This window comes from Colossoma macropomum, unplaced genomic scaffold (assembly GCF_904425465.1).
Source record: "Colossoma macropomum unplaced genomic scaffold, Colossoma_macropomum, whole genome shotgun sequence".
Lineage (NCBI taxonomy): Eukaryota > Metazoa > Chordata > Actinopteri > Characiformes > Serrasalmidae > Colossoma > Colossoma macropomum.
The window spans coordinates 3345983-3368359 of NW_023494805.1; the positions used below are offsets into that span (position 1 = coordinate 3345983).

Below are 22377 nucleotides of genomic sequence, written 5' to 3' on the forward strand. Positions count from 1 at the left end.
TAAATAAAGTGTTACATGTATTTTGCGGTTAATAATTTTAAGATGTGTTATTCAGGAACTGTTATGATGATAGTAAGGAACTGACAATTGGGTCCCCATACAAAAGTTTACTTATCCATCCCAAGAAAGGGGTGGTGTATGAGAGAGAGAGAGAGAGAGAGTGTGTGTGTGTGTGTGTGTCTGTGTGTGTGTGTGTGTGTGTGTGTGTGTGTGTGTATACAAGGCAAGGCCAAGAGACAAAATGCCAAGGTCTGACCCCACATTCCTTCCCAAGTGTCCTCAATTTGCCATGGGTTTTGCCTTATCATTAAATTGGGCCCCAATAAAACTGGGAGTGGTCAGGCTAAAGGCCAGAAAGGCCAGATGAGAGTTCATGTCAGATTTTTTTCCACCCCATCCCATCTGCGATTGGCCGAGCAGCATCTATATATATATATATATATATATATATATATATATATATATATATATAGAGAGAGAGAGAGAGAGAGAGAGAGAGAGCTGCTGTTGGATCAAAACTTTGTATCTCCAAAATTATAACTTTATAGGAGAAGGAAAAAATGTACTTTACTCCTAATGTAAGTCATTGGAACCAGGATTTTTTCCAAGTAATTTTGGGAAATTTCTTTTAGTCTATTTCTCATGAAATGTACACACAATATAAAGAACCAAAAACTGAAAAATGACAAAAAATGAGATACAAGGTTTTGTTCTGACAACAGCGATATATATATATGTATATATATATATATATATATATATATAAAAAAATATAATAATATAAAATATTTCTCATTTTGAGATTGTTTTAAGCGTGTCATTATCATTATAAAATTATTTATCTTATTTCTAGACATTTCTACATATTCAAATTTATTAAACCAGGCAAAATTACCTTCCAATATAGACAATTTTACTTGATAAAATCACTTAAAGCAAGTCAAAATGTCGAGAAGTGTTTGATAATCTGAAAATAAGCCAACAACAATCTCAGCCTAAGAAATATTAGATGCTTCAACTAGATTTAACATACTTTTATATGTCAAGATACAGTTGCACTTTGCAGTGTACTGTTGCCAAAGGAGACCACGGTTTAACTTCTCTGGCAGCAGCTCTCTTTTTTGGATCTGGTCCTGGGCTCGTTGGGATACTGTGTTTAAATGTGGCTGATGTTTTTTTAATTGGCGTAAAACAGAGACGGGTTTTAATTTACTTTACGTAACTTTATCAAGTGCAAATGTCTTACTTGCACCAGCATTTTTCTGAAGCTAAGTTTAATTGCCAAAATTCCTGAAAAGAAGTAGAAGTAGGTTAAAAACTCGTGTGACATTCTTTCCACAACATCATGTTGAGAAATTTTAGCCAAATTTCCTATAATAAGATGCGTGAGATATCTTGTTTTTATCTGCATGTCTTACACGTGGCTGGCACACGCGGATGGTGGTGGTCGGTACTGGTTTCCTTGAGAGTATCAACCACCAACACCCCCCCCCAACACATACACACACACACATACACACAGCATCTGTCACCCCAGGGGGTCAGCAGGGCCTAAGATGAATGAGTCTTCTGGGAATGCCCAAATGGCTGAAAGGAGGGAGGGGACGGGGGTGTGTGTGTATGTGTGTGTATGGGGGAAGGGTGTGTGTGTGGGAGAGAGAGAGAGAGAGAGAGAGAGCGAGAGAGAGCTAGCTAATGTTGCAGTCAGGCAGAAACAGTGGCCATGAGCAGAGGATTTGGCTGCTGGAGATAAAGAGTAGAAGCTAATTCGATCTCCTCTTGCTTGGACTACATTCATTTTTCAGCCTCTCCATAAAAAAAGGACTCTACTTTCAACATGGACGTCCGTTTCTGACCATTTTGGACTTTTTTCCCCTTTCCTGTGACCGTTCTTCCCCTGGCTGGAGCTCTTTGAGAGAGAGGCACACTCCACACCATGGCAGAGTATTAAAGGTAAAAGGCCTGTGATGTTAAGTCTCTCGCTAATGTGGTGTTGATGGCTTTGGCCTTTTAGCACCTGCAACATAGTTTAATCAGAGCATTTTTTGTAGCTTTTTAGGTCCTTCTACAATTTCACTGGGCCTAGAAATGAGGTTAGACATGTTATCCTGGAAGTCAGGGAGAAATTTGCAACAAAAACGCAGCTTTACAGGAGACGCTCTTCAGTCAGTATCCATCGATTTAGCCTTAAAGTCTTGTTTTCGGAAGTTTCCAACCGTATGTTCGTTGTGAAATGTTCACCCAGTGTTGTTAAAGGGTAACAATTTGAGTTATGAGGTTTTCTCAGGACGGAGATTTTAGCTGTAAACCTTACACAGGTTTTAGAGGGGTCAGCGGTGAATGTCGTGGTCAACTGAAGATCCTTACCTCCACTTCTTACGTTAGTTGAACTTGTGTGAAGTTTTGTAAATGTGTTTTTATGCGGCCTCAGGCTTTAATCAGACTAATTATTCAGTAACTGCTTGTGTAGTTATGAGTGAGCAACTGAAGTAGTTTAAAGTAGCAGCCTTTGTTGTTTAAGAGGTTAAATCTACCATTTTTTTAACTTTGAAAGTCAGAATTGCATCACATCTTCAGTTTGTTGGACTTATTTGCCAGGATAGATCTAAGTACTCATTTTATTTTCTATTAAATCTTCTTATTTTTTTAAGTCTAAAGTCAGGATTGCATTGCATCTCCAGTTTAGTGGACTTATTTGCCTAATTAGATTTAACAAACCATTCAAATTCTTACATTTGCATTGCAAAAATTTGCCACATTAGATCTAACAAGTCATTCAAGTCCTCATTTTGTGTTTATGTTGTCTTTTATTTTTTAACTCTAAAGTTAAAAAGTATTGCAATTTCATTTTATTGGACTTATGTGCCTAATTTGATCTAACAAACTAATCAAATTTTTAAGAATTGCATTGCAAAAAATTCTAATTTGCTTTGCATTTCCAGTTTAATTTGACTTATTTGCCAGATTAGATCTAACAAATCATTCAGGTCCTCATTTTGTGTTTATATTAAGTCTTTTTAACTTTAAAGGCAGGTCTGCATTGCATCTCCAGTTTGGTAGGCTTATTTGCCTAATTAGATCAAACAAATATATTCAAATTCTCTTTTAGTCCTAATTTTGTTTTGATCTTTGCATTTCCAGTTTATGGGATGTATCTGCCTGATTAGATCTAACAACTCATATAAGTTTTCTTTCAGGCCTTGTTTTATTTTTATATTAAATCTTATATTTTTTTAAACTCTAAAGTCAGGATTGCATTACATCTCCAGTTTAGTGGACATTATTTTGCCTAATTAGATCTAACAAACATTTCAGATGTTCTTTTAGTTCTAATTTTGTTTTCATCTTAATGTTTGCATTGCGTTTCTGGTTTATTTGCCTGATTAGATCTAACAAACTATTGCAATTTTGTTTTAGTCCTGAGATTATTTTTATATTATGGCCTGAATTGTGCTTCATGTTCATTGGACTCATTTGCCAGATTAGATCTAACAACTGATACAAGTTTTCTTCCAGTCCTCATTTTGTTTTGTAGTAAATATTCTACTTTTTGTGCTCTAAAGTCAGGATTGCATTGCTTTTAGAAATCACTGGACTCGTTTTCCTGGTTAGATCTAACAAGCAGTTAAAATTTTTTGATTTAGCTTCTATATTAAGGTTCGCACTTCCAGTTTGGTGGACTTATTTGCCTGATTAGAGCTAACAAATCGTTCAAGTTTTCTTTCAGTGCTCATGCTGATAGGCTCACAGGGTAATGACCTTATGTCAAGTTTCTACCATGTGGCCTTCTAACTCCCCTGTGAGAAGTCATAAATAGGCGTTTTGTGTTCTTTAGCTGGGACGTGCTATTTTGAAATATTTTCACTTTTTTTTGACCTTAAATGATCTAGTTAAATTCCACTGAGGGAAGATTCTCTTCTCCTGTCTTTTCCGAGCTGCATAAATGTGATGAGATAGATTAAAAAAGGGACAAAAGAAGAGAGGGCTGAAAAAAAGAGTCAAAGAAGATCCCTGGGGGGGCGGGGAGGGACTTATGGGGGTGGTGCAGAGAACAAAACATATTTTAACACTTGAATGTCTCTAATAACACTTGAACTTTGGTGCATGCGGTACATTTTAACGTGACTTTTTTCCCTTCAGTATCATTTCTAGCTAATTTCAATGAGCATCATCCAACAGCAATGTAATTAAAAAAACCTTTTTGGCACAGGCCATTTTTTTTAAAAACTATTTGCCTCTTTTAGAAAGAGGTCAGAAAGGTCGAGGAACTAAATGGACACTTTTTTTCTTTGTTTCTAGCAGCTGTTGAAATTGTTGCACTAAGTTCAAGGTAAAATTCTGGAGTCAGTCCCAGGATATTGTGTCTGATGGAGTTTTGTTTTGTCTGTTTTCCTCTTTTGTTATTTTGAAACACCGGCATTATGTGGCTTCAGTATTTTTATGAGCAGTTGTGAAGCAGTGCAGATGGCCCTTTGGCCAACTGTTTGGCACTCTGTCCAGGTCAAAGGTTCATGCCCTGGATTTCGGAACAGGCCCTGGATTTTTGATTTCTTCTGCTTTTGTACCATTTGAGACTCAATGGCTGTGACAGTGTCTTTTTTTAGAGTCTCTTCATTGAAACCAAACTCTTTTCAATCATTTCAATACGTTACTGTGTATTTCTTCTTTATTTTTATTTATTTTTTTACTGCTTTCACTATGAAATAACACACATGGAATTATGAACGGACCAAAAAATGGTTAACCCCTTAAAATCTCAGGTTTATTACATACTAAGACTCATTATTCAGTAACTACAGGGACTTCAGTGCAAACTGGCTGAGCTATTCTAGAAGTGTATATTAAAACTTTGGGCCTGCTGGTGGGCCGTTTATGGGGTTAAACACATCAAACTAGCTTCTATTATCTATTAGAAATCAGCCACACTTTGGTCTGTACATACTCTTGTTGTTCTCTCAGGCAGCTTCATGAGGATTTTCCATCAGGACTGAAGAAGAGACACATATGCTGAGACTTTGTTTACTCTTTACTCCTATTTTTTGTTTTGTAAATAAATTCATACATAGGCATCAACGTCACTCTATATATTTGTCTTAGAATGAGTGTTTTAACGTCAGCTATTGGATCAAAATGGTTTTTAACCCCTTTATAATCCAGGTTAATTACATGCTAAAGCTTATTACTCAGTAACTACAGGGACTACAATGTAAACTAATATATATATATATATATATATATAATATATATATATCGTTGCTTTCAGGACAGATTTTTTAATCTACTTTGAAAAATGCAGTTCCCCTTTATTTTGTGTCAAAATTTCATGATTAATGGACCAACAGAAATGGTCCAAAATACTTGGAAAAACATACTTTTACTTTCATGAAAAATTAACTTTTTTTCTTCTCCTGTAAAGTTAACTTTTTGGAGATACGAGATCTTTTAGGTATAAAATGGGGTGAAGGATTGTGCAGCACTGCAGAGCCCCTTTCATTGCACATTTAAAAAAAATTTTTTTTTTTTAGTTTTCTTTTATAAAACATATAGAGGTGCAAAAACGTATCATTGAGGTGGTGAATCATGAATTTTGGAACGTTATATCTGATTATAATCATTTATACTAATACTCAGTGCTCATTTTTTCAGGCCAAATGAAAATTCGTGGGCTGTTTTCAAACATGTCACCCCACCAAAAAAAATAAATAAATAAAATGGTTTGCTGTTTTATTGTACATACTAGCTAAGAATCATAGCAAAATAATCAAATTGAATTCAATCATGGGGAAACATAAAATTTGCATTAGGTTGTTTCCTGAAGAATCCTAATCTAATTGAATTGTGTATTATATGTGTTTAAAAATAATTCATAATTGTATTAATCAAATTAATTCAGCTGAATTGTGTGGAAAGTTGAGATTCCATGATTCATTGAATAATTTCCTAAAGAGTCATAATTGATCTGACCCGTGGTGGGTGAGGTCACACCTAATCCAGCTCCTGAAAGGCTCAGTAATCACCTGATGAGGTGAATCAGCAGGAAAAACACAGGAATGTCTTCAGGATTGTAGAACAAAAAAACACGCTGTATAAGTGAGACTGTGGTGATCAGATAACGGCCGCTGTACCTGCAGGCGGCGAGTGGAGGGTCACGTTTAAAGGCCTGTTTAAATGTCATTACCAGTCGGACTGGACCATTCGACTCTCCGTCCCAAGGGCAGGGAGGGGCACGCTGTGTCCTTGTTAACATGGACAGGTCTTTGTTCGAGCTCTTGAATGTAGCTAATATACATTTACATACAAGTCAGAGGTTGCAGACACACCTCCAGTTCAGTCTTAGAAGCTGGTTGATCATTTTCTGAAGTAATCAAACACATTCAGTGGTGTTGAGGTCTGGACTCTGGGGTGGTCAGTCCATTGTTCAGCTTCTTTGTTTGATGTGTCCGTCTCCTTTTCTCAGTGAGGTTCTTCTTGAACAGCTACACATCCTTTCAGACCCACAGCGCTGAGTCGTCTTCTCACAGTGGAAGGATGGACAGAAACACCTGTGGATGTTTTCAGATCTGAAGCAGCTTGATTTTCTCCTCTCTCTCAAAGATGAAAGCTTTAAGTGCTGTTTATCTGATGGGGGTCAGTTTTGGGGTCTACCAGGTCTTCCAGGTGGTTGTTAGGTGTTTGTTAGAAATTTTTATATATATATTATATATATATATATATATATATATATATATATATACTGTGTGAGAATTTATATATATATATATATATATATATATATATATATATATATATATAAATTCTCACACAGTATGAGAGCTATCCGAATCAGGATCACTTAAAAGGCACAGACGAGGTGAAATGGGTGCTCACGTAAACATACAAGAACAGAGTGCAAATAGTAAACAAGTAAATATAATATGCAGTCACAGAGTATCACAAAATATACATAAATCCAGTCATATTATCTAAATGTATAGATTATTTACAGCCGTATAGATCAGGATACCATTGTAAAATGGCACATACTCATTATCTCTTCTATTGTTTTGTTTTTGTTTCTAAAAGTGCTTCTACAGTATTGATTATCCATGTCGGGTCCTCTGGTGGCTCCGTGGGAGCGTTTGATGGATTGTGTGTGTTATAATAAGAGGCACTGATTGGGATTCTTGATCATATTTGCAGGTTAATTTTGCATTTTGAAAGTTTTATTGCTGCACGATTCTCTGAATTGTCCTCTGGTATATTTTGCTCATTTAGTTGTGAGAATTTAGGTCTATTAAAAATTAGCTGATTAAATTTTGCAAAAAATGGCTAAATGTACTATAAGCTTTTTAAAAAAATGCACAAAGAGTAAAGAAAAAAGAACCCAAATAATGCATATCATCGCTGCCCAAAGAAAACCATGTATCTCCATTTTTGACGATTTATTTTTTTTTACATCATTTCAACACACCAGCTGTCCTTTACGTTGTTCATGATGAATGGACCAATAGAAATGCTCTAAAATCACTTGGAGTAGTCTCTCTTTACATTGACTTACATTGAAAGGTAAGAGTGTTTTGCCTTCTCCTGTAAAGTTACTATTTTGTAAATACTTGTTTTTTTTGGACAGCGATGACATAATTATATTGAACATTTCTACTGTAAAAAAATATCTTGGCAAGTAAAACCATCTCAGTTCTAGTCAATATATCAGCTTTTACCATTATGCGAATGTTATAAGAATATTCTAAGATTATTTAACCTATTTATAGACATTTTTACTTGTCATTTTATGTAGTGAAATAATGTTGCACTGTTACATCATTTTGCTTGTTTAAAAAATAAGGCATGAAATAAAAAGTTATATTTGGCAATGGAATAATAAAATTTCAGGAGACAAAATGAATTAAAATGAGTTAAAATATCTAGAAAGTTCCTTCTGGTTATGACAAATATGGATTGATATCTTGACTTTTTCACTTCACAAGTGGGATTCATTTGCTAAATTTGTGCAGAAACACCAAACAAAGAAAAGCGAAACTCTTCACAATTAGGAAAGAAAACAAATCTTTTTTTTTAACCGGTGGGTAAATGGAGTGTGTGGGTGAGTTACTGAAGAATGTTAATGAACGCACCCCGGGGGCCTTTGGGACCGTGGAGCTCCATCCATCACTCTTATCAGCTCACAGCAACACATGTTAAAGTGCTCCGCAATCTGCTGCAGCATCTACACAACCAGCTCCGTCAGGTTCTGTCAGCTTCTGTGCAACATACATCAGCATTAAAGTCTGGGATGGTGGGATTTTTTAAAGGAGGGAAAAAAGTGTAGAACTTTCAACTTTTGCCAAACTGTCACTTTAAGATCTAGATATTTAGCTTTAAAACGTTCCAGAAGAAATATGAACTACCCAATGAACTCATGTGGAGAACGTTCTAGCAGCTTTGTTGGAGCTGAAAAGCTTAATCTTAGTCTTTTTCTTAATTTTTTTTATTCATTTTTTCCCCAATTGTTTGTTTTTTCCTCCTGATTCTTCCTAAATACACTTTTAGCAAAAAGGGTTCTGTATGGTACCAAAAAAGGGTTCTTTTGGCTTGTAACAATGATTGAACCCTTTTGCATGCTTTATAGAACCCTTTTCAAAAAGTCTACATTACATTCTACATCAAGACCCCTTTTATGACGCAAAGAACCCTTTAATCATGCAGAGGGTTCTTTGGGTGTTCATGGTTCTATACAGAACCATTTTCTTTACTAAAGAACCCTTGAAGGACCATCTTTTTAAAGAGTGGTTTTTTCAATGCCCACACTCTTCAAAATAAACATGGCAAAAAGGGTTCTTTGTGGCATGCCATAGAACAACCACTTTTGGTTCCCCAAAGAACCATGTTTAAAAAAAAAAATTGTGAGTGTGAAAAGTTTAGAGAACATACAATTAAGTTAAAGGTTCGATACCAATTTATTTGTTGGAGATTCTTTAGACTTTAAAAAGGTTCTGCACACTCAAACATCTTGTGTGCAAAAGTAGTTCTCTGAGGAACCACTCAATTTCAGGGTTAAGGTTCTAGTCCAATATAAAGGTCTTTCCTAGAACCCTCCAGTTTGATGGAACCACTTTTATAAATGAGATGTGAACTCCTCATTCTCGGAAGTTCTCTAACAGGAGCCCTTCGAATGGTATAGAACTTTCACCTTAATCGAAGGTTCTTTAAACCTTTAAGAGGTTCTCCACGCTTACAAATCTCTTGTTAAACATGGAACAAAAGTGGTTCTTTTACGGTGTTTCTCTAAGAATGATTTGAGGCACTTGTGTTTAAGAGTGTTCTTTAAATATGCTGGAGGTTATGGTGATGTTCTGTCATTTTACCTGTGCAGGTGAGTGGGAGGTGAATTGGTGATGGCCAGGTGGCTACAGTCTACAGTCCATCTCTGACCTGTGATGGAGAAAAGGTGATCCGGTTCCTTCACGCCTGAGGAAGAACACACAAAGGTACAGAGAACCTTCAGTCCTGCTCTTGTTCGACTTTCTGAATTATGCATATTAATCCATACTTTAAAATGAGCTTTTTAATTAAACATGCAAAAGTTTGGGCCCCCCTGATCAAATTCCAGTTGTTGTTCTAAGTGTAAATAAGTTAACACATCCTGTACAGACAGAACACACTTAAATACGGCAATTTCTGTTTATTCGCTGAGTTTAACATATTAAAAACATAAAAATAAACATAAAAATTTTGTTACATTTCACGTGTTAGTTTTTTCTCAGCATGTTAAATTCAGTGAACAGTAATTGTGTATTAAAGTGTGCAGTACACTGGTAGAAATAAAGGTTCTATACAGGTACATTTTTCATTTATTAAGGTCCAAACAGTGCAAATGTTCCCTCAAACGTAAAACAGTGGTTTTAAGGTCTGATTGTGAACCTTAAATAAGTTTTCCCAGGTTTAAAAGTTCGTATTTGTACCTTTTCATAACCGAATGTTTTAAAACAGAACAGTAAAATAAAAGCCTGGAGACGAGACGGGGTGTGTGGAGTCAGTACAGCTTAGAACATATCATTTCAGTGGATTATGGTTCAGTTATGTTCCCTGACTAAAGGTACTGAGATGAACCCTTGAGAGTTCCACCCCAGTGACAAGAGGGGAACTGACCCAGTGACAGTTTAGGACCTTTATTTCTGAGAGTGAAGTGTGTCGCTGTAGAGGATGTGTTCACTTATTTATACTCAGGAAATCAACAACAGCATGGAGTTTGACCCGGGGCGCCAAAACTTTTGCACATGACTGTATGAAATACGTTACGATATCGCAAACCGAGAAAGACAACATGTTAAGATATATTAAAAAGGTTTTTGAAAAGCTAGTCCCTAAATCTTTAATGCTCAGTGGATTTATTTGCATTTGTTTGTTTGTTTGTTTGTTTGTTTGTTTAAATGGGGAAGAAGCCAATGTGTCCATCAGCCATAGAGTTTAGAACGAACACACAGTACATGTCTAAACGTTTATTCTGAAATACATGTCCAGCGTTTGTTCTGAAAAGGGTGTTAATAGTGAGTCTGTGCCGCAGTAACAGCCTCGACTCTTCTGGGAAGGCTCTACAGTAGATGTTGCACATTGCTGTGAGGATCTGATTGAGCATTAGTGAGGTCAGGTACTGATGCTGGATGGTCAGTTCTGGATCACTGCAACTCATCCCAAAGGTATTGGATGGAGCTCCATCACTCCAGAGAACACTGCTCTGCAGCCCAATGCTAGGGGGCTTTATACCCCTCTAGCCTACACTTGGTATTGGACATGGTGACCTCACGTACAGCTGCTCCAGATCATCCAATTCTATTGGTCAGTGCTTTTCTATGGAGATTATGCAAGCTGTGTGTGAACTCCCATGGTTTTCAGTGTAATTGGAGGCCTATTTTGTGAGCTGAAGATCATCAGAAAGCATCGCCAACAATGTTAGGAAGCATGGTAGTAATGCAATTGTCCACAACTTGGCATTTAAGGTCGAGGAATATGGCAGAAAGAAATGCTAGCATTGCTGAAAGTAAGCAAGGGCTGGTTAGCATCATGCTAACAGGAATTTCTCATTTAAATTATGAAGCAATTCATTTAAGCAGCAGGCCAGCTGGACGTCTTCGGGCAGGATGATGACCAATGTCATTTGGTTTCATGTACTGATCTGACGCTGCCAAAGATCTTCATAAAGCAGACCTAAGAAGGTCAGGAAATATGTCCGTATACAAACCCACACTGTACATTGTGAATATGTGCAGTGACAGTCCACACTGCGGCATCTGAGGTCAAGGAAGAAGGGCTAACATTGCTGAAAGCTTGCATGGGGCCGCTTATACTTTAAACTGGGTGGCTTTTGAACGAGCCCATGGGTGGTTTAGGGATCTTAGTTGGAGCACTTAGTTTATGCAAGCTAACTAGCATGCTAACGCTGAACACTAGCATGGGTTCAGTTAGCATCATGTTAATTCCTTGCTAGAAAACCCAGCATAGACCAGCATGGCTGGTCACCAGTAAAGCATGTTGTGTTTTGGATTCTGGTCAACCAGCATGATCATGCTTGGTAACCAGCTAAACTAGAATTCAACCAACATAAATCAGAACAAACCAGTTTAGACCAGTATGTAATTCATGCTGGTCTGTGCTGTTTTTAGCAGGATTTTTCTCACTGAATCAATCGAAGTTGAGCCAACCAAAAATGCTAAATAGGCCAATGATGAGTGAATGTGAACAATTAATGCTAATAACACCATGCTTATTAGTGGCTACTAGCTTCTGTTCACTGTTAGCCACATTAGCATGTTTGATTGAGTGTGTCCTTTAAAAGAGCCTTTAAGTGTTATGTTGGATCAGTCAAAAACACTGAAGTTACTAAAAATGAATGAACATGAACAAAATTAAACAAATAACATCATGCTATTTGGTGACTACTAGCTTCTGTTCACTGTTAGCTCCATTAGCAGCATGGTTTGATTGAGTATGTCCTTTAAAAGTGCCTTTAGGTTGGGTCAGTCAAAAATGCTAAAGTTGCTAATGCTGAACAAATAACGTAAATAACGTTATGCTACCCCGCTAGAAAAAGCAGCATAGACCAGCCTGGCTAGTCAGCAGCTAAACCAGCATGTGTTTTGTATGCTGGTATGCTGGTCAACCAGCACTGGCATGCTGAGTGACCAGCTAAACCAGCACCAGACCGACACAGTCCAGCTCAGACCAGCATAGAATTAGAGCTTCTGGCTTCTGTTCATTTTTAGCTACATTAGCATGTTTAGTTGAGGTAGCCTTTGGATGTTTTGGAGATCTCAGCTGCAGCAGGCAGTTTAAGCAGAAGGCCAGCTGGATGTCCTTGGCCATGACGGTGACTCTCGTGGTGGGTGGCACAGAAGACGTCCTTGAACAAGATGACGGATGCACAGGCTAGGCTGGACAGTCTGGCCTTGCAGCTGCAGCGTCTAGCCTTACAGCGAGGTTGTGTTTGTGGTGTTTTCTGTGTTTGACAGCTGAGGCTTTTGGCCTGTAGCTTCACTGGGGTGTGCAGTGTTTCCAGAAAGAGCTCAAGGACAAAAAGACATGAGTCATTTTCCATGGCCTTTGTGTTTGGTCTGTAATATCAGCAGTAGCCACACCATCAGGGACCACGGCAGACTGGACTGTGGGGATATTTTGCTGAAATCCCTGAGGAGAAATTCTTGTTTGTAATACCTAAAATTTTGTAATACAAAAAAGAGTCTTAACATTTCCTAAGCGTAGGAATTAGATTGACGCATCCCAGCAGCTCAAATTGTTAACAAACGATTTGGTAGGAGTTGATTATCAGCAGGGTTAGGGTTAGGATTAGAAGTAGACCCAGATCAAGACTTAGGTTTAGGTTAAGGTTAGAGTGAGTGTTGCTTTTTAATTGATTTTTGAATTTGAATAGAGTAAATCTAATTGGAGTTAAATTTTAATTGAACAAGGCGAGCAGCTACAAGGCGTCTACAGTTAACTGTTAAAATAGTGATGCAGGTTTACAGAAACATTTACATAAATATAATATTTATAAAAGGAGGCAATATCAAACATTAAGATCTTAAGATCTCTGCTCACGTGTCGTTATTTACCTGATGAGTTTATTCAGGTTGATTAGAGTGCAGAGGGATTACTGGACTGAGACCGAGTGTCTGATGACAGATGACAGATGATTAGTTTTGTGCTCGACCTTCCTGTTGCTTTTGGCGTCTTTTTTAGATCCCAGGTGGTGTTTTGGGAATTCATTAACCCTTTAAACGAGTTATCATTCAGTTATTTATATAAAAACATATTGATCAGTAACTATATAACTGTACAGTAATTCAGTATGAATTATTCAGTATCCCCTATGAATTATTCAGTATCTACTCTGAATTATTCAGTAACTTCTATGAAACTAATGTTTAAGTTATGTATTGAAGTGAGTGAATAATATAAGTGTGGGCTCCCAAACAAAGGGGTTAACTGTAGTTATATTCTGTTAAAAAAGACGGTTCTTCGAGGGTTCTTTAGTACGGACTGTGGTCGTATATAGAACCATGAACAATCAAAGAGCCATTTGCATGCTTTAAGGGTTACTTGCATGGCAAAAGGGGTTCTTCAGACTGCCGGAGAAGTGCTGTATAGGGTTCTATGTAGAACTTTTTGGAAAATTGTTCTATATAGCACCTTCTATTGTTACAATATCAACCTCGTAACAATAGAAGAACACTTTTTAGTGCTATATAGAACCACACACAACACATTCTCCATCAATCTGAAGAGCCATTTCACCATGCAAAGAACCCTTTAAGCATGCAAATGGTTCTTCGAGTGTACATGGCTCTATATAGAACCATTGTCTTTACTAAGGAATCTTTTTTAAAAGTACGTCTTGGTGCTGATCATGTTTTCTTATTGGTTTTAGAAAATGGGAAATTCGTACGCAGGCCAGCTGAAGTCTGCTCGCTTTGAGGAGGCGCTCCATAACTCCATTGAGGCGTCGCTGCGCTCCAGCACTGGTGACCCACAGCCCATTTTCACACAGTTTTACCTGGAGCCTGACCAGTACCCCACCAACCTGGACGGTGAGGCTGACCCGTCAACTCTGTGAAAGCAGTTCGATAAGGCAGGAGCTGATTGGGTGTCCCGCAGTGTAGTTATGCTCTGACTAGGCCTTAAAGCGCATGTGTCAAACACAAGGCTCGTAGGCTGAGTCAGGCCTGTGGCACAATCCTATCCAGCCTGCGAAATTATTTTAATTTTCTATTCTTATTAGCCTGTTTCACCCTGAGATGCAGCTACTGTCCCCAGTATGCACTGCAACATAGTGTGTGTTCTGACCCCCCAACAACTATCTGTGGGTTGGCGGTTACACAAAAAGAAAAGATACCTGGTGTCTGGTTCAAGCAAATAGGTAGTTTTTAAAAACCTACCTAAAACAATTTATTTTTATTTTAAATTATTTTGGAATAAGTATTCAATGTCTATTTTGCTGTTGCAGTTTTGGCATATTTTAAATAAAAAATGACCAGATCAGGTCACAAAATGTTAAGTAAAAATGAAAAGTAAAAGCACAGCTGGCCCACAGATTTGTTGAGATTTTTTAATATGGCCCTTTTAGCATTTTTTGATACCGCTGCCTTAAATTGATAGTTTGGCAAACAAATTTAAAAGCAAAAAAGGCAAATTTACACCTTAATTTACAAATGTTCACCTCACTCCAGATGATCAGCCAAGATATATTTGGGCAAAAGTACTTTGCATCACTTAAAACAGTAGTAGCAGCTACCCTGACATCTGAATTTTGTCTGTAGTTTTGTCCAATCACATCATCACCTACAAATGTTCAGCACTGACAATTCAGAGTAAAAAGGCATCTTTAGTTTAACACGTATTACACTTTTTAGCACAGATAATCTTTGAATAAATTAAGAAGTTACTGATATTGTTGTATTTTATACACTGAGAAATAGTTTCTGATAGCTTTCAGTTCTCTTATGAATCATGATACAGTGCAGTAAAACTAAAATCACTGTAATGTGACTCCTGTTGGCATTTTTTCTTCCAGACATTAAGTCCAAAATGGACTTGAGCCTCAGGTCAGATCCTGCCGGTCATGTACTGATGAACTGCCAGTCGTCCAATGGCCTCGAGGACATGGATGATGATGATGAATCGGATACCAGCAGCCCACCACTGCCTTACCTGCAGGGCCCACCGCCTGACGGCTGCTGCACAGTAGATGGTAAAGCGATGATCAGTACCTTTGTACTTCAGTATGGCATATTGTGCTATATTTTAATTTGTTGTATTTAAAAAATGTGGACAATTGAGTGGAGAAAATGAGAACTGTTCTTAAGCGTTAATATGATGGGTATATATTATGGCGTCTTTCAATGGATATGAATAATGCAGTTCTGTAAGTTTTCCAATTGACAGATTTTTCCAAAATTCGGCAGTGATCACTTGAAGACACCACTTACTTTAATGGTCATCAAATATTGGATGTTCTTTGCAGTAAGACTGAAGAAAATTGCAGCAGAAAGTGGAACATCCTCTTTTTATGCACCAGAAATGTAGAAATTTGGAGCTTGTCTCAGGCTCCTTCTGCTGGAAACTTGAAAAACAACAAAAAACCATTTCATTCTCATTTGCTTTCAAGTAATTTTTACATTTTTAAAAAATTGGTTTTACATATCGCTGCTGTTGGAACAAAACCCGTATCGCCATTTTTGTCATTTTTCACTTTTTGACATAATTTGAATTTACCTGTTCGCCTTAACATTTTGTGTGAATTTCATGAAGAATGGACCAAAAAGAAATGTCCAAAATGTACTTTGAAAAACGTCTGGTTCCATTGTCTCACATTAAAAGTAAAGTAGGTTTTTTCCTTCTCCTGTAAAGTTACCATGTATGAAACCATACATTTCCATGTATGAAAATGCTACATTATTCTTCTTATTGTTATTATTATTATAGAAAAAATGTGATTGTCACAAAATTGTTAATTTCTGAGTAAATGAAAACTTATACCATCCGCACAATGGGCCATGGTCATTTCAGCTGCAGAACTACCTAAAGTTATGCTCTAAAGCCTGATTTATGGACCTCAGTCAGAATTCTTTATGGCCTACATTCATCTGAGCTGCCCTTACAAAGTACTTTTGCAGATTTGTTCTTGATTGCTCTGTAAATCAACTCCCGGTGAGTGTTTTCCACAGAGCGTTTCTGATCTGAACAGCTGTGCGCAGCCCCTCGACGGTGAGTTACGGCCGCTGCTCTGTTTCTCCAGGTTTCTGTCAGGCGGGGAAAGACCTCCGGCTGGTTTCCATGGCGACAGAATCCATCGAGGTCCCGGCCGGGTTTGAGCTGGTGGGAGCCAAATCCCCCAGCATCCCCGAGCACATCCTGGTGTGCGCTGTAGACAAGCGCTTCCTGCCGGACGAGAATGGGAAAAATGCACTTTTGGGTGAGTGCAGTGAAGATCTAACGTCGAGTTTAGTGACTTTAAACGTCTGAATGTTGCTATAAATTTAATCAACATTACTTTAAGAATTCTTCAGAAGGAATTACGTAATTACTTTTTTAACTTTAGGCAATTCACAGGACAAAAAAAAAACAAACAAATCGCAAAATAATAAGCATCATTTTGTCTTTTCACTAAAAAAGACCGTATATAAAACAATAACTTTTCATCAAAACACATTTCATAACATTTTGCCTACAAACACAAATGTGGTATGGAATGAAAGTGTGGAATTATAACCGACTTCCTACTAAAAGACAGACAATTTAAGATGTTTCTACCAAGCTACATCTTGAGGATGATGAGGTTTCATGCAGATACTGCAAAATAAGCAGGGCTTCTTCATTTAGCTGGTTAATTTAAGCTCAGTATTGAGGAATGTCTGTTTCCTCCTGTTAGACAGGCTTGACTTTGAGCTTATCAGGCTAAGTGAGAAACCCTGCTGAGAGTGAGCGGTGTGTTGTGCGTTGTGGTGTGTTGGTGCAGGGTTTTCAGGGAGCTGTGTGGGCTGTGGTGAGAAAGGCTTCCGCTACTTCACTGAATTCTCCAACCACATCAACCTGAAGCTGAGCACGCAGCCCAAGAAGCAGAAGCACTTAAAGTACTACCTGGTGAAGAACTCTCAGGGCGCGCTGTGCAAAGGAGCACTCATCTGCTGGAAAGGTAACGGCCAGACTAGACACATCCTAGAAAAACACTTTAATACGCTTGCTAATTAATTAATTAATTAATTAGTTAATTAATCACAGCTAGTTAGAAGACTTGAGTGTTCCTGTGCGCTCTATTTACATATATGGGTCGATGACAAATAAGGTTTTCAAAATGACAGTTTTTTAAAAACCTTATTAAAATGGATCTGATGTGCATTTTTATATCTGCATATTTGTTTCTGCATTTATATATGTATATTTTCTATATTAAATATAGTGTTTTCAAAGCTTTTAATAGCCCATTTCAGTTATTAAACTGTGCTGGTCTTTGACTTACTGGTTGCGCCACCTGACTTTTCAGACTAATTTCAAATTAATAGGCATCTACTTAAACACCTGTAGAACTCTTTGTCCTTGAACTTGAGTTTATACTTACATTTTTCAAATACATAAAAATTATTATAATAATTTATTAATAACATTTTCATGGTTCTCCTGAGGTCAGAACAGATGACATGGTAAACTGAACCGATTTAATCACAACTCAAACATCATATTATTACTAAATTTGTGACCTTGGCATTGTACCATGAAGGTCACGTGGGGTCTTCTTTATGACACATTACCCTAGCCTCTCTTTCTAAAAGCATGCCAAAATAAAAGTCCTTTGTTTTTGGTTGTGCCGCCTAAATTTAAAGAAGTAAGAACTTGCAGACAAACATTTTTCAGTGAGTTGAGCACTGAAAGTTGCCTTATTTTGCAAACTAAGTTTTCAAACTAAATTAAACAACTACTTAATCAATTACAAACAGTCATATGCAAAAGTTTGGGCACCTCTGGTCACAAAAAGAACACATCCTCGACAGGATGCTAATTTTAATGCATGATTTCTATTTGTTTAATATTGGAAAAGCATCAAACAAAATGTGGTGTGTGAAAGTTTGGACACATGCTGCATTTTGTGTTGCTATTTGTTCCAGTACGTTAAATTCACCAAAAAAATTGTGCATTAAAAATTTGCCATATTTAAGTGTGTTCAACACCACATATCATTTGAGGAATGTCCAAAACTTTGCATATGACTGTACTTTTATTACATTCACAGTAGATTTGCATTTTGTATTGACAGAGTTCGCACATTTGACCATTTTACAACAAGAGTGAACACAAAACCAAAGCCTTTCACCAGCACCTTCTCTCTGTCAGAGTATTCTCTGAGAGGTGATATTAGTAAGAGAATAAGACGGTCGCTGCCTCACTGTAATATCTCCCGGTTCTTTGTGCTTGTTTGGTCAGACTGTAAGACGAGGCAGTTTTCTGGAGCGTCTTCATCAAAGCCCACATCCTCCTCATCCTCACTGAGCAGCAAAGAGAACGGAGGGACAAACGGCCACAGTCCATCCTCCCTCTCCCTCTCAGGTAAGAGCCTGTTAGACTGCTCCGGCGTTACGGCTTAACCAGCACACCGTCGTGATCTTCAGCTCACAGTAACGATGCAGTGACTGTATCAGCAGTTCTGCAGTGATGTATCGACTTATCAGCTCAGTTTTGTCCCACATTAATCCGATGTACGGTGAATTATGGCGCTGCGTATTCATTGTGTCACCCATGTACGCTATTTTCATAAGATAGTTCTTGCAAATTGGATCAATGTTGTAAAACCTGAAGCCTTTTAGATCATTTTCATCACTTTTATAGATTCCTGTTACCTGCAGTGCTGTGCAGAAATCTTAGGCAGCCAGGAAATATGTGTAAACTATTTATGTTGTGTAGTTTTGCCAGTAAAACCACTATGTAACATTATGTCCATAAATGTCCAGCTTTCACATGGATTTGTTCAGTTCCATCAGCTAGTTTAACTTAATGAATGATTGATTAGATGGTAACTGAACGTGCTAGAATAGAGCTTTGGAAACGGTTAAGATAACTCACTATATTATTACTATTTATTTGTATTTATTCTAATATTAGTGTTTTCAAGTGTTTACTGCCCAGATAAACAGCATTGTATTGTCTCAGATCCCCAAGGTTTTGGTGCAGTGCTGTATATAAATGTGCAAAATGTGTGGACAAAATTCTTTTTATTATTCTATTTATGAAAACTGTGCTTAATTAATTAAAAATGAATTCAGCCGTTCACTCCATCCACTCCATTCACTCAATTTAGCTGTACATGCTAATGTTGCTAAGAATGAATGGAAGCTAGTAGTCACCAGTTACCATGATGTAGTTTGAGCAATGCTAATCAGTGACCATTCTCTTTCATTCATTGTTAGCAACATTAGCATTATTGACTGAAACATTCTTTTTCATTGATGTATATTTGCCCCCCACAGACTCCCCCCCAGCACGAGGTCAGTCCAGTTCATCTTCAGGAATATTTGGGACTCCTGAACTGGGACGGGAATGCAGCTTCATAAAACCTCTGACCAACACGACACACACCACCAAGACTTTACCCATAGGTAATATGCTCACAGGCACAATACCCCACCAATTTATAACCCACCAGTTAGCATGGTGCTAACTGCATGCCTACACTAATCTGTGTGGAGATGTTCAGTATCTCTAATAGACTTGTTTATGTGGTTTCTGTCACTGTAGAGTTATCTACACCGATCAGGCATAACATTCTGACCACCTCCTTGTTTCTACGCTCATCGTCCACTTTATCAGCTTCACTTACTATATAGGTGCACTTTGTAGTTCTACAGTTACAGACTGTAGTCCATCTGTTTCTCTGATACTTTGTTAGCCCCCTTTTACCCTGTTCTTCAGTGGTCAGGACCCCCATGGACCCTCACAGAGCAGGTACTATCATTCTCAGCACTGCAGTAACACTGACGTGGTGGTGGTGTGTTAGTGTGTGTTGTGCTGGTCTGAGTGGATCAGACACAGCAGTGCTGCTGGAGTTTTTAAACACTGTGTCCACTCACTGTCCACTCAAGTAGACACTCCTACCTTGTCGGTCCACTCTGTAGATGTAAAGTCAGAGACGAGAGCTCATCTGCTGCTGCACAGTTTGTGTTGGTCATCCTCTAGTCCTTCATCAGTGGTCACAGGACGCTGCCCACAGGACGCTGTTGGCTGGATATTTTTGGTTGGTGGACTATTCTCAGTCCAGCAGTGACACTGAGGTGTTTAAAAACTCCAGCAGCACTGCTGTGTCTGATCCACTCAGACCAGTGCAACACACATTAACACACCACCACCATGTCAGTGTTACTGCAGTGCTGCGAATGACCCACCACCCAAATAGTACCTGCTCTGTGAGGTCACGATCTTTACACATCAATATGTATGCAACAACATCATTAAGAAATCACATTATTAACAGAAAACGGCAGAAATAACCGCATTTTTACATCAGCATTAAAGGGTCAAGAGTCAAAGTCATTAATATTCTTCTAAAGAAGAAAGCATGTCTTAGCTGACTGACTAGCTTTTGAGATAAATTCGATTTTAGCGCTTTAAGGCCTCCAAACCTCTGAGCATGTGCACAAACACAGACCCATACATATACAAAATACACCCATAAATCAATAACAAAGAACAAAAACTGCTGTAATGAGACTTTAAAGCTGGTCTGCCCATTAGTCATCTGCCCCCACACTGTGACTGACATCTTCTGTTTGTTGACATTCTCTTTGTGTGGAGAGGCTCGTTATCAATAGATTGACGATTATTGGAAATCAATAAACTCTCCTTCATTTTCTCCTTCAGAAATGAGGCAGGAAGGACGCCCCTTCCATCTAGCGTGTTTTTGAATGTGTGTTAATGTGTGTTTGTTATTTTCAGGGGCCTAAAAGATGTGCTCGATCAGCTGAGACATGTTTGGTGTCCAATTTAGCTTCTTTAGTTCAGAACTGGAGCTGTGCGGCAAACGTTGCTAACACTGGAAGTCAATAGTCACCCAAATTTAAGCTAAATCAAGCAAAATGTGGACTCCAAACATGCCTTGGCTGATCACCTGCATCTGTTGTAAGTGGAAACCTGTGTGAATGTGATTTTTCATACTGAAGGCAGCTCATAGGTTTAATAGTTAATCTGTCAGCATGTTGGGGTTTGTGTGTCCAGTACCCACCGCTCTGAGAGTGAACGGCCTGACGAATGGCCTGAGCGTGGAAGGACGACCCCCTCTGCTGAGCCCCACCCACATAAACCCACTGGCCACGCCAACCCACGGCTACCAGCCAACCGAACAAGGGGACAGTCCAGGTACACCGGACACTGACAGCACTGCTGTTCTCCAGATCATCTCCATATACTGTCTATTCAATATCAGCCAAAAAGACATACAGCACTGTGTGTGACTGGTATCATCGCTGTCAGAGCAAAAGCTTGTATCTCCTAAAATATATATATATATATATATATATATATATATATATATATGTATGTATGTATGTATGTGTATATAGTTTGACATGAGTTTGACATGTTTAATAGATTGTCTAAGTGAAATTAACTCTCCTTTACAGAGAGCAGACTTACATTTGGTATCTTTCTGCAAATTTAAGTGCCAAATTTCTGTTAATGTTAGAAAAAAAACAAAACAAAACATAAAATATATAATTTAAAAAATGTAAAAGACCACATTTTATGTTTTATTCCCCCCTAATATTTTCCATTCAGACGATAAACAGTAGTTGTGCATTAAAATGTCATGTCATGCAGGTTTTATAATTCATTGATTTTGTGCATAAAGCAGTGTAAATCGTCCTTTGTGGGCTGTACAGGAAGGTGATTTTTCTCTTCTGCACTCTCTTTCCCAGCATCCTCTGCCATGTCGTCTGGCCCTCCTAAGAAGCGTCACCGCAGTTGGCACCCGTCCTCCGCTGTACCCGTCCCGGTGCCGGCCATCCGCCCTCTGCCCTGTGGATCAGGTGGGTCTTTTAAACCCTGTACACACTTCCACACCAACAAGTTTATTATTATTATTATTATTATTATTATTATTATCATTACTATTTATTATTGTGGCTGCTGCAGATTCAGTTTTAGTCACTGATCTGTACTCTGTCGCCCCCTTGTGTTCTGAGGGCTGTAACTGCCTCAGTAACATATAAAATCCTGACCAGTTCAGACCAGTGTGACCAAACACAGAGAGCACCTGTATAACCGGACAAAAAGAGCGAGAGTAATGGACGACATTTCTGTGTGGTCCTAAACGCCATAATTCATTTCTACATGACCATTATCCAGCCTCCCTTTACTCCTGTTACT

General features: G+C 38.1%; 1 protein-coding gene across 2 annotated transcripts in view; it reads left to right on the plus strand.

Annotated features, from left to right (window-relative positions):
- Positions 1-1672: 1672 nt before the first annotated feature.
- The window catches only part of greb1l (GREB1 like retinoic acid receptor coactivator), a 47065-nt gene continuing 26360 nt past the window's right edge, over positions 1673-22377 (plus strand). For both annotated transcript variants that reach the window (XM_036596574.1, XM_036596575.1), the window contains exons 1-10: positions 1673-1953; positions 9353-9467; positions 13901-14060; positions 15044-15220; positions 16268-16444; positions 16988-17164; positions 18448-18570; positions 19488-19616; positions 21229-21369; positions 21927-22037. In XM_036596574.1, the coding sequence (XP_036452467.1) occupies positions 13904-14060; positions 15044-15220; positions 16268-16444; positions 16988-17164; positions 18448-18570; positions 19488-19616; positions 21229-21369; positions 21927-22037 (1192 nt within the window). In that variant the 5' untranslated portion in view covers positions 1673-1953; positions 9353-9467; positions 13901-13903. The remainder of the gene's footprint in view (positions 1954-9352; positions 9468-13900; positions 14061-15043; positions 15221-16267; positions 16445-16987; positions 17165-18447; positions 18571-19487; positions 19617-21228; positions 21370-21926; positions 22038-22377) is intronic.